This window comes from Anastrepha ludens, chromosome 3 (assembly GCF_028408465.1).
Source record: "Anastrepha ludens isolate Willacy chromosome 3, idAnaLude1.1, whole genome shotgun sequence".
NCBI lineage: Eukaryota > Metazoa > Arthropoda > Insecta > Diptera > Tephritidae > Anastrepha > Anastrepha ludens.
The window spans coordinates 47,475,730-47,489,177 of record NC_071499.1 but is presented as its reverse complement, the minus strand read 5'-3'; the positions used below and the strand labels follow the sequence as shown (position 1 = coordinate 47,489,177).

Genomic DNA, 13,448 nt, shown 5'->3' with positions numbered 1-13,448 from the left:
GTTTTATGCGTTTTTCATAGAATTTTATGTATTATCCAAATCTGCTTGACACAACGTCGAAAACATCCTTTCATACAAATTGATCCACCCTAATATAATATACATATGTATGTATGTATATGTGTTTATCTAATTATATATGCATGTGTTCGCCCGCACATCGGCACGTATATATGTATGTAAGTATGTATGTATATATTAGGTATATTCCATTGTAAACGAAATTAAAGCTTTGTATGTTTAACGGTGTCGGTCCAGTAGTTTTGTATTGTCATCGCCTCCAACGAATTGAGAAATGAGTCATTATCCAAACTGTACATCTCATCGGAATTATCCTGCAAATCATCAAAAGAAATTAACTTTATTTACGCAGCCATTATAAACTCATAGCCTGCTTAAACGATTCCTTACACTTACACGCATCGTGCTATCATCGATGTAGACACTCGAGTCAGGCTCACTGAGCGCTTGCGGCTTATTGAGGTATCTACGCCGATAGAGCACTATGCCAATCGTGCCAACCGTACAGCATACACCGAAAATGGTGAAGCAAATGGCCGAAATGGCACCGGCGTCCAGAAAGTAGGTGCGCTGCATTCATTAACATAAATGAAAAACAAAAAAAATATATATTTATTTTTTAGTTGTAAGTTTGCTTCATCACATACTTCATGACGTTCTTGCTCACCTGTATCGATAACGCCTCCGAGGAGATATTACCCTCTTCGACACCACCGAAATCATTGGGTGCCGTTGATGCGCTGCGCGTCAGCAGGCTTTTCGAATCGGCTGAGTAGTTGATGAACCGATTGATGTGCTTATATTCCGCCGATAGCACTTTCGATTTGCGTGACCGATGTTCATTTTCGGCGCGTCGCAGTTCCTCCTCCTTGTTGACATTCTCCAACGTAAAGGGTACGCGTTGTTCTGCCGTCGCCGACTCTGTTGTGGCACTTACCGTCTCACGATCGATTTCATCCGATTGCGGCGCATTGGTAAGCAGCTTGGGCGCTGGTAGTGCTGCAGCTGCAGCCATCGCACTCAACCACTCCAAAGTCTCGGAGTGCATAGAGTCTAAGCGTGATTTTTGCGTCCCGGGTGACGCTGTTGAGCTGCTTGTGGGTATGCTTTCTGGTTTGGGCGCCTGTAAGGTGTGGGTGGCCGCTGTAGTACTATTGGACTCGTGAGTTGTAGTGTTGCAGCTCATGCAAGTTGCATTAGACCTAAAAACAAATACGAATTGAAGTACTGTTAACTCTTTTACTAAATACCAAATACTCACCCCGCATCGACGGAAGTCCGACTGAAGTTCGTATAATTACTCATTTCTGTATCATCACGTTTCAGCTTTAGTGTCTCTTCCTCTACCGCTGCCGATCTCTGCTCAGCTACGACTGCGGCAACTTTTGGCTCCTCAACGGCCATATCATCGTCTTTATCATCGTTTAAGGTTTTATTGAAACTTTCAGCAGATCTTTTATATTCAAACTGCTTCGTGCTGGGTGTGTTCTCATTCTCTACCACGTTTTCCTGTTCCGCAGCAGTCTTTTGCTCTATTTCGCTGCCGTTCTGTGCCACTGCGCTACTGTCGACTTTCTCCGACGACAGTTCTTCACCACTACCTTTCGCATCATCTTTTTGGCTTTGTTGTGGCAAAGGTTCCACACTTGCGTTCTCTTCTGTGCTCTGTCGGGGAGTAGTGGTTGTTGTTGTCGCCGCTGTCGTCGTTGTGGACCACTCTGTGGATGCCGTCGTCTGATGTAGCTTCGTAATTGTATCCTTCACGGATTTGCTGTTTTGATTGTACTTTAAGGAAATCTCTTGACTTGGATATGTCTGCACGATTGTTATGCTCAAAAGGATAGCTAGAGGTATCGTAGAGAAAATTAGAAAAAATATATATAATCGCATATTATGATTATACTCACCGCTCAGAGTTGTTATCCAGAACCAATGTGACCACCAGTAGAAGGTCATGATGCTACGCGTTGTATGATTTTGGTGCGAAATGCTAAAAAATAAATGACATCCAGTAAATAAAATGACAACATTTACTTTTTTCTTATTTCATAAAATTAATAAGTGTGTGTTTTTGTTGTTGTTAAAAGCGCCTAGCAGGTAGATTCGTTGGAAAATATGTCGTGACTCAAGTCAGATAAAAACAATGGTGATGGCTGCGGCACACGCTTCAAAAGCCGAAATATTTTCTTAGTTGGATGGCACTAAAATGGAACCCTCAAGGCTTGTGCGAAAATTAGGATCGACTCCGAGTATCTAACAGTTGAGACTTCTTTATCCGGGAACCAGCTAAATCAAAAGCGAGAAATCAACAGCAATGGAAATCTTGCAGAGATTTTCTCACCAGACTTACACAAGGAAAGGTACGTGAGATTACCGAAGGCAGTTCGTTCACACGACGGTCGGATCAATGTAAGTGGATGTAAGTGGATCTGGTGAATAATTTTAAACTCAACAATAATTGGGTTCTTCAGTCAAGAAGTCTTGGTAATCTGGGAGGATTGTAAAACAGCTTCAGACTGAGAGCAATCCAGGAATAATATAATTCTTTTTTTTTTGGTATATTCACTATCGCACGACCTCTTCAACTGATGAATCAGGCTCTCTAATAGATGTTACTATGGTCTCAGTAAGCCAATACACCCTACAAAACTAACACTCTACAAGACGCTCATCTTACCCGTGCTACTCTATGGCGCTAAAGCATAGGTTGTGCCGCAGGCCGGTGCAACCTCTCTTGGTGTATTCGAAAGAAAGATGCTTCAGAATATCTTCGATCCAATCTTCGGCATCAATAATCAGGGCTTGCGCTGGCTGGGCCACCTCGAGCGTATGGATGCAAAAACTCCAATCAAGAAGGCATTAAGAGGACACGTTAGGGGACAACAACGTAGGGGAAGACCATGACTCCGATGGAAGAACCAAGTCGAGAGAACCCTATCACCGCTTGGTGTAACAAACTGGAGAAGGCGCGCGCAAAGCAGAGACGCCTGGCGGGACTTGTTGCAGCCGGCCTTAATCTGGTAACGGGTTGTGATCCTTGATCAGGCCATATAAGTAAATAAGTATAGTCAGTGAGTATTAAGAGCTCGTATGGTCTTGCTATTCCACTACCATAAATGTTAAGGGTGATCTGATTGGAAGTACTTTTTTCAATAGAGTTTTTTGACAGATCACGCCTGATTACTGTCAAAATAAATGAGTACATAAATAAATACATACATGAGCACATTTTTTTCAGTATTCATTGACATTTCATCATGGAAAGTCTTACGTCTCACCAACGTTTACAAATCGTTTAATTGCATTACAAAAATCTACGCTCTGTAAAAAGTGTTCATTGCACCCTCAGGGCTTGGGCTATAAGCTCAATCTCACATATGGGCACTCAAGCATCCTCAGAAACTTTGAGTTCATCCCCTCGTCGACGGATCAGTTTGTGCCCTCGCTTAGTCCAAGCAGAACTTTCTCCACCCAGATTCCACCAAGGAAGGAGTGGACCGGGGGCAACACTTGGGGACAGGGCCTAGTTAACTTGTTCACGGATGGCTCGAAGCTGGACGGAGCTGCAAAGAGCTCCCCCATCAAACTCAAATTCAGGCTACCGGATCACTGCAGTGTGTTCCAAGCAGAGGCTACTTACTTGCGTAATAACTGTTAGGAAGGTAAATATTTACTCCGATAGCCAGGCGGCAATTAGGGCCCTAGGCTCTATTATGGTGCATTCGAAACTGGTCAAGGAATGCCTGGCCTCTTTCTTGATTGCATCAGAACTCTTCGATATAAAGATAATCTGGGTACCTGGTCACAGTGACATTGCTGAAAACTGCGAAGTCGACGAACTGGCCAGACAAGAGACCTGTGAGGTAGTGTGCCTGCGGAAGGAGAGCATCGGGATCCCCTTCTCATCCTGCGCTCTACTTCTGGAAGGATGGGCTTTGCACCAACTCATCGAGCGCTGGGCAAGTACACGAACGTGTAAGGTCCCGAAGTCCTTCTGGCCACGTTTGGATAGGAGGCGTTCAAGGGATATTCTGAGGATGACAAAATCTCATCTCTCAAATTTCGTGGGCATCCTCACGGGGCACTGTCCGCGGGGTATATATGCCGTGAGACTCGGAATTACTTCGAGTCCTTTTCGCGTCAGCTGTATGGAGGAATCATCTCAGCTCCTGCTCCTCAGCTGCCCAGCTCTCGCGGGACTAAGATTCAGTCATCTTGGTTCTCACTTCTTTTCTGCGCCTGCTGATATAGCAGATCTTGATAACAAAAATCTGATGAACTTCATCAGCAGCATAAAGAGGTTAACACAACCGCAAAATAATCAACGTTCATAGTCCACAAACACTCAACCCTCCCCATCGCTTTCCCTTTCGTCCTTTTTTCCTTCATCTCTTTTTCCCCTCTTACAATGGTATCACAAAGGATGAACCAAACTTCTTTCGCCCAAGTGGGCCCACTCTCTGGGCAATCATCACTACCTAACCTAACCTAACCCTCAGTGCAACGTTGCGGTGTTCAGCGATAACATCGATTTTTGGCTTAATGGCTACGTCAATAAGAAAAAAATAGCCGTAGTTTGGCTGAAGACCAATCCAAAATCATTACATTTATTGAACACTACAATTTGGTGCGGCTTATGGGTTGAAGGAATCATTGGCCCATTTTTCTTCAAAGTCGAGGCTGGCACCAAAGTAACATTGAATGACGAACGCTATCGCGCCATGATAAACAACTTTTGATGCTGGAAATCGAAGCCTGTATTATCTTGAATGATTCTATACTTAAATAATAAGAAGTCCCAAAAAATGTGAATTTTCATTATTTTATTTCATTTTAAAATCCATAGTTCGTAATACAATAAAAATCATATAACTCAAAGTTTCAAGCCTTATACAAAATAAAAAAAAATCAACAAATTTTCATCAAAATTTCAAAATTTTTAGACGGAATTTTTAGAATAGCTCTGATTATGTATCATATTTTGTAGCCCATTCAATTTTCGTATACTAGTGTGTAAGTCTCAGGCAGCGTTAAATTTCGATTTTTTAGTTCTTTCCTTTTGTTTTTGATTAAAGATGTTTCCTTGCATTTAGCAAATGTTCGAAATTTTGTAAAACTGAAGAAAATGCGTTTTTTTTTAATTATTAGCTAAATAAATTTTTATAAAAAAATAATAAATAAATAAAACTTTGCAATATGTCGCGCAGCTATTATTTTTAGCGCCACTGTGTACACATGAAGAGATATAAATACTAAAATATTCGTATTCGTACGAATTTTTTGTTGAATTCTAAAGAAATAAAACGAATTTTATTTCCTTTTGTTGTCTTTCATTGTTATTGTTTCTGTTTTCCGGTTCGTGGGAGTTTTTACGCATGCGTAGTTAACAAAAGGTGAACTCTAAAGCTCATTTTGTTTTTTTGACTACGTAAAATGTATTTCTGTTGTTTTTTTCAAATTTTATTCAATTGCCTTAGTTTTAATTATGAGTGTATGGAGCGGAAGGTACACCACACTAATTAGTTCAAGTTCAATGCCATAGAAGGATTTATTCCCGAACTAAGTATTGGCGTTTATGAGCCTAATGTACGAGTAAATAAAAAAAAAATGAATAAATATGAACATTGTGACTTTTTGATATTTAATTTTATGTATTGTAACAATATAATTCTGACGAACAACGAACTGCGTGAGTACTTCGACGACACGCAAGAGCGCTCAAATATCCAAAAGTAGCAGCCCTTAAATCACTCAACTGCTACTAACCTACTTTTAAAAAAATTGAGTTTCAAAATATTCGCCGAAATTAAACATTCACATTTCGAGAGTGAAGTGAGTATCTTTTTCAAAAGCATATAGGTATGTGCGGCAACAGATTTGAATACGAGAGTTTTGTTGGTTTTCTAGCAGAAAATACGCTAGAAAAATGTAAGTGAAAGTTCGGCGACTTAGAAGAGGATTCAAGGCCGGTCCGAATTCCAGTAAGAATATCTCAGTGATGTGCAAAGCATACTTAAATTGTAGAGGAAGCGAATCGCAGCTGTACCGAATCGCGCCAGTAGAAAAATAAACAAGGATGTGGACTCCGAAACCCCAATCGTAGGCGACGCAGTGAGCATCCCATTGACCAACTATGATCACGTACAAATTACAATAGCGCGACTAAGGAATAGTACACAAGAGCTGACAGACTGCCAGCTGAGCTTTTCAAGTATGAGGGCAAAATGATAAAATTGAGTTCTACACAGAATCCGTACAATACACAGGAAGGCCTTTAACGAAGAGAGTAAAAGGTTGAATCAAGAGTGGAGACAAAATCACAATTTTAATAAGCTGATTGAATCTTATTAGTGTAGCTTTAAGCCTGCAAATTTTACCATCGGCTAGATGCTAACGATGCTCAAACACCTATGAAAGGCAAATCAAAACTTTCAATCTCTAAGCCGATTTTATAAAAGCAGACAGTCGTTTTCAACAGACTCGCCTATATGACGCCACCAATGAATTTGGTATTATCTCAAAACTAATACGGGCTGGGAGAAATAAACAATTCTATCAGAATTCAGAAGAATTTTCCTAACCGATGTGTATATTTTAATAATTTGAATTCATCGTATTTACATTTATGTAAGTTTTTGAAACTTCATCTAATATGTTATAGTACTAGGTTTTATTGACAATTTTTGATGGCTGTTGTATTGATTTTCTCTATATAACGAACGCTTGACATTGTTTTATATGACAGAAAACACCCAACAGCATCAGCAAAAAAAAAAATATCAAAAATCAACGAAAATTGTTAACTACTTTAAATTATCACAACAAAATTCATTGATAAAATACAAAGCATTCGTGAAATGTTGATCAATTTTTATTTTTAATTTGCAGAAAGTCTGAAAATTTATTACGTGCGCAACTAAGTTCCCGCTGTTTGTCAATAGATGCCGCCAGCAGTGTGGGCTAGTCGATTCTAACAATAACCTAAACGTCATAAACCAAGCTTAGACATATGGTAAACAAACTGCTTAGACGCATTACCGATATTGTTTTGGTATCATATACTTTTGGTTTTGTGAAAATGTCTGATTTTGTGCCGAATAATCGTCATTTGCGGGAAGTGTTGATTTTCCTCTTTCATTCGAAAAAACACGGCGGCTGAAGCGCATCGATAGCTACAAAAAGTTTATGGAGATGCTGTTTTAAGTGAAACAACGTGTCGAGATTGCTTCCGTCGCTTCAAAGACGGTGATTTTAATGTTGACGACCGTCCGTGTGAATAAAGGCCAAAAGCCTTCGAAGACGCAGAATTGGAGGCATTGCTCAATGAGGATCCATGGCAAACGCAAGAAAAGCTTGCTTCAGTATTAGGAGTTACCCGCCAATCCATTTCCAAGCGATGGCATGCTTTGGGAATGATTCAGAAACAGGGGACTTGGGTTCCTTATGAGTTAAAATCAAGGAATATTGAACGTCGTTTTTCGCCTGTGAATAACTGATTCAGCAGTAAAAAAGGAAGAGTTTTCTTCATCGCATCGTGACGGGTGATGAAAAATGGATTCAATACAGCAATCCAAAGAAAAGAAAGTCATGGTGACTGCCCGGTCATGTTTCTACGTCGTCGTCACGGCCGAATATTCACGCTGCGAAGGTTATGCTATGTATTTGGTGGGACCAAGTTGGTGTTATTTATTATGAACTGTTAAAATCAAGCGAAACCATCACTGGGGATCGTTATCGACTTCAATTGATGCGATTGAGCCGAGCACAGTGCGAGAAGCGGCCGCAATACGCGGAGAGGCATGAGAAAGTGATTCTACAGCACGCTAACGCTCGGCCTCACGTTGCCAAGCCCGTTAAAACCTACATGGAAAAACTGAAATGGGAAATCCTACCCCACCCGCCATATTCTGCCCCGTCGGATTATCACCTGTTCCGATCGACGGCACATGGTCTAGCGGACCAGCAGTTCCATTCACATGAAGACATCAAAAAATTGCTTGATTCATGGATAGCCTCAAAAGATTAACAGTTTTACCGCGACGGTATACGAGATCTGCCAGAAAGATGGGAAAAAGTAATAGCCAGCAACACTTTAAATGATTCACTTGTAACCATTTTTTCAGAATTTTCATCAAAGAAACAGCGAAAACTTAGTTACGCACGTAATAATTGATATGGTTTTTGTAGGAGAATAAACGATATTTCCGTAAAAAATTATCAAAGTTAAATGAGTATAAATAAAATATCTAAACTTGTCAAGAGTGTAAAGGAGTTAACGGATTTTTATAATTTATAGCTCATTGAAACTAGAATTAAAGGTAGTTCATTCTGGCGCAAAATTAATCATCCGATTTTGTTTAAGAATAACTTCTTTGCTAAATAACAAAAGGGAGTTAAAGTGATTATTATTATTTTTCCCTATAACTCCTATTGAATCAAAAGACGTCAGTTTCGAGTGAGCGTCGTTTTGAGTGATGGAAATCTTTAAATTTGTTTGTACACGGAAGCTGTCTGGTTCACAAGTGTCACATATGATTGACGTACGACGCCATTTGGAAAAATTATAAATCTTCCAATAGAGTGATTAATTTTGCGCCACCCTGTATAGTGGAATATATACATTAGTAGAATAGATAATCGTTTAAAATGTGGTTCAAAATAAAATCTATGGCAAGCTTGGTTTCTGGGCTCTAAATCCAGTATTTGAGTGTCAATTCAAAATTTCGATTACGCAACTTTTTCCAATTGACACTACCTACAGTTTTACTTTTTATTTCGAAGAAAGTGTTACCAATATAAAATGAAAATAATTGTATTTAAAAGCATATTTGATTGTGAAAGGTCGACACACACGCATTTATGACCACCTATATCTACTTTTTCTTAATCCATATGATAGCAGCAATCAAATGTAATTTATCAAGCCACTGCATTATCAAAGTGTGTCAAGAAATTAGTTGGTTGTGAAAGTGTTAACGGTGCAGTTAACTATCAAGCACATTTATGCATTATTAGACGAAGTTTAACGTAATGTTCATGGAAGGAAGTCATTTCGCCCGATAGGCGGCTTTTTTGTTTGACTACCTGGAAAATTGCATTAAAGAGAAAACAAAATTTACTTAATTTACTTTAATATTTACATGCACACATAATTATTTGCTTTTCTCAGCTTGTGCTCACATTACTTTGCTCAGCTGATGATGTCTCTCGCAGTGTCAATTGAATGCAATTAATGTCATGTCAATGTTATGGGAATTAGCTACTGTGACTAGCATTAACCCCGAATATTGTCTTGTTGAAATGAATGAGGGCATGGAAAATGATAAAAAGATATGCAAAATCATGAAAGTCTCACGAGAATGGCAAATGTTGAGTCGGAGGAAACAAAATGAAAATATGACGAATAGAAATGGCGGAAGAAGTATTAGTTTTTCTAGAATACCATTTTCGTTTTGAAAATAAGTACTTCGATGGAAAGGTTTTAAGCACTGGGCAAAATTAAAAATATTTATAAAAAAAGTAAAAACATATTAGCGGTAGTTCCTCGTTAGACAACTGTAAGCCTTTGCATAACTGTCTGAAAAAGCGATTTGCTTTTCGCAGGCGTTTGATGTCTAATTTACGATAAGTGCAAAAACTTCAAGCATATCACAACAATCGATTTCGATCAAGTATCAAATAGGTAGTAAGGAAAGCACACCCACAAAGCACTGAAGCGGCAAACAAACCTTGTACGGGCCCCTACCGATGCATTCGACTTGAGGAGCTCCAGCAGTCGATGTAACTGCAACCAGACGGCTGCCTTGGAGATGGCTCTAGGAATGTAGCTTTAAGAAACCCCAGAATGTTTGTGCACTGCGCTTGGGATGCGCCACGTTAAAACAACTTCCAAAAAATCAGCGTAAATGAGGTTGAGGCATTCGCATTTAGATAACAATCGGTCTAACATTTTAAGGGCTATGGCTTAAGTGTTTTCACTTGGAATGCCCGAACGCTTGTATGGGATAGATGCTTAGCTCTGCTTGATGTCCGTGCAAGAGCAAGGGCTGATATCACCGCCACCGAAGATAAGCGATGGGCCAGGTACGCAGGAATCTCAGCCGACCCTGCGAAGACTACATATTATCGCTATCATGTAAAGGAGCACAAATGCGATGTCAAATTTGTGTTGGGATAAAGACATCACAGCCATGAATTTCGTGCAAGTAGACAAATATCTCGCCACGATTCGTATCAAAACGAGATTCAGCTTCATTCATCACTACACGACTAAATAACACTTCAATACGCGCTGCCCTATAACGATCTGAAAATCGTTATCAGCGACTTTAACGCCAGATTGGTCAAAAAAGGTATATTCGAGAAGTTTATCCACTGTGATGACGAAATGAGGCTGATCAAATTCACTGGAGGCCAAAATACCTATACGCCTATCTGCAGCTTTAAGCGTAAAACATTGAGAAGAGTTTTTGGTCCTGTACGGGAGCTTGATGGAATAAAGCATGACAATGAGATTGAAGAGCTTATAAAGGGACAAAATATAGTCAAGACTTCGTGAAGGCTTACGTGTTAGATGAGTATGATACGTACATCGAATGGATAACAACAGAATTGCAAAGAAGATTTTCAACTCTCGCATTTAGGGCAGCAGCAAGCGCGGACGACCACCAAGAAGGTGAGCAGATTATGTGGAAGGCGACCTGCGTCCCATGTACGCACGAAGAAGCCATGCAATGAACCGAGACGTATGGAGCGCAACAGTAAAGGAAACATAGGTTCACTCCGAGCTGTAAATGCTATGATGATGAATCTGAATACAAAACCAACAAGTCGGATGGCAAGTTTCTCTTAGATTTACGTACTATTTAAATGACATCGCATTGACCTCGATCACTATCAGCCAAAAGTTCGAGCCCGCTATTGGGAGTTGTGAAAGAAAAAATCCCTTTTGTTAAAGCAAGGAAAGAAAGACGGAAATATGTGAATGTAAAAAAATCTGCGGCTACAGAAAATTTTAAGACACGGTCGATTTCTTATAAGAATAAAGGCCACCAGTGGATGTCTGAATTATGAAGGGCGCATTTATATAAAGTGAAAGCAGTAAACATCACAGAACAGATAAAGGCTAGCCAACCTCACGACGTTTCTCTGATTTTCCTAATATACCGAATACGAAGCGAAGCCAATGGGTCTACGGTGACAACGACAAGACAAAGCATCTCCTCTCATCAGAAACAAACAGTGAGCACGCTCGCATCCAGGTACACAAATCAATGTTAACAATTGTAACTTTCAGGGAGTAAAAGACTGACTAGGAACAAGCTTAACATCGATATCTTCTGCCAACGAGTACTGAATAAATGAATGAACGAGTACTAGAAGACAGTTAAGAAGTGAAGTTAGCACTCGACGCACAAGAACCGAGACTTCCTTTTCATACAAATCTGGTCCGAAGCATAGCCGATGATGCATCCCATGTGCGGCTATTGAAGGGCTTGAGAGAGACTCGGAAGAAAATGCATGAAACTTGGTGATTATGATGAATATGGCGGACGATGGAACGATTAGCTGTATGAGCTTTATGATACATCAAATAGACTTTAGTACAGTGAATTAAAACACAGCGGCTCTGCTGGTTAGGTCACATAATCACTTAATTCGAAGGTGACAGAAAGAAGAATCATTTAAAATTATAATTTAAAACTTAACTAAAGTGGGAGTAGTCGCGACGGCAAGAAAAACAAGTTTCGAAATGGCGTACGAAAAATTAACATTGGAAAAATATTTTTTTTTTTCGAATTGGCGTACGAAAAATTAGCATTCCCATAGAGATGTCGAAATTGAAAACGATAAAAGTTACGTGTGGGTTACAATAATAAAATTACAACAAAAAAAAAAATCCGGAGGGGTATCGAAATTTAAAACGATAAAAGTTACGTGTGGGTTACAATAATAAAAGTTACAAAAAAATTTTTTTTTTTTTATTTTCTTTTAATTTTTGTCGAATTAGCGTACATAAAATTTGCAATCCCATCGAGATATCGAAATTTAAAACGATAATTGTTACAAACACAGTTAAATATGATAACGGAATTTACAAAAAAAATGTTTTTTATTTTATTTATGTTTTTTTTTACCGAATTCGCGTACAAAACATTAGTATTTCCATGGAGATATCAAAATTTAAAACCATAAGAGTTGCACCCAAAATTAAATACAGCAAGGGAAGGAAAAAAAAATTTATTTTAATATTTAATTTTTGTTTAGTTTTTTTTTATTTATTTTACTTTAAGGTAAAAAACTCAAATTAAATTACTCCACGGCGTTTTTAACAAAAAAAATATAAAACAGAAATTCTCAACCTACACAAAGTAAACACAACGAGCGCAAATATCTTAATTAAAAATTAAAAAAAAAAAAACTAAGGAAAAAAGTCACAAGCGGTTTGGCTAACTGAATTTCTATATATGCAGAATCTGTTAAAATTGAGATTTTGCATGCCAAGAAAAGTAAAAGAAAGTTGAAATGTTTTGAACTTTGTAGCCAAATAAGAAAACTTAATCTGCAAATGTGTGTCTAAAGATGAGTCAAGTGGGCTACATGCATTACTAATACGGCAGGGATGTCTCGTATGTATAATATTTAGTTGCACGTAAGTGGGTGTGTACAACAACGGTAAGTATTCGAATGCCAAATGAGTCAAACGTAAACAGCAAATAAGGGCACACAAAACAAGAAAGACCAGAGCAACAAAGATGAGACACTGTTCTCCGCAAAAAAACCAAAAACGAAAGACAAAAAAAAATAAATAAATAAAGTATATACAAATAAAAAAAAACACAATAAAAAAATATTGTCATTTGTGTAAATCCTATATAAATACATATACATGTATGTATGCATATATAAGTGTGTGTAAATTATGTTTATGTGTGCGCCGCAACCTCTTTTAACAAATTTGGGTAAACACGAAACTGTTGCTTGGCCATTTTCGAAAATCCTATACATGAAAAATATGTGTGTATGTGAATGGTTTTTTGTGTATGTGTAAACCCTCGTTTAACCAAATAGAGGAAACTCGAAATTGTTGGCTCGAAATTTAAAATAAAATAGTTGATCTATTCACTCAAAGCGTTCAATTTGATGGATTTTAGAGAGTCTTCCAATACATCATTAATTATTATTTAATTAATTGGATACGGATATTTTTAAATACGGCTGAAAAAGGTAATATTCATTTGAAATTTTAACATTTTTGGTATTTAAGTACCAAACTGGCAGAATGGACATATTTAAGTCTTAGGTACTCAACAAGCCAACCAGTCGGTTTGCGGAAGCAAACGAATTAACCTTTTGAAGCAAACGAATTAACCTTTTATGAGTGCCATTTTTGCTGCTATTCAACAAAATTTTAATTAAATTAAGGA

At 38.4% G+C, this 13,448-nt stretch overlaps 1 protein-coding gene across 7 annotated transcripts in view; it reads right to left on the bottom strand.

Annotated features, from left to right (window-relative positions):
• Positions 1 to 13,448, bottom strand: part of LOC128857891 (mucin-5AC) — a 141,986-nt gene continuing 128,538 nt past the window's right edge. For 5 of the 7 annotated variants that reach the window (XM_054093704.1, XM_054093707.1, XM_054093708.1 and 2 more), the window contains 5 exons: positions 1,929 to 2,011; positions 1,283 to 1,865; positions 689 to 1,223; positions 418 to 591; positions 1 to 359 (listed from right to left, as the gene is read on the bottom strand). In XM_054093704.1, coding sequence (XP_053949679.1) covers positions 225 to 359; positions 418 to 591; positions 689 to 1,223; positions 1,283 to 1,865; positions 1,929 to 1,977 — 1,476 coding nt within the window. In that variant the 5' untranslated portion in view covers positions 1,978 to 2,011 and the 3' untranslated portion in view covers positions 1 to 224. Of the gene's footprint in view, positions 360 to 411; positions 592 to 688; positions 1,224 to 1,282; positions 1,866 to 1,928; positions 2,012 to 13,448 lie in introns of all 7 variants that reach the window. The other 2 variants (XM_054093709.1, XM_054093710.1) reach the window with 2 other exon arrangements.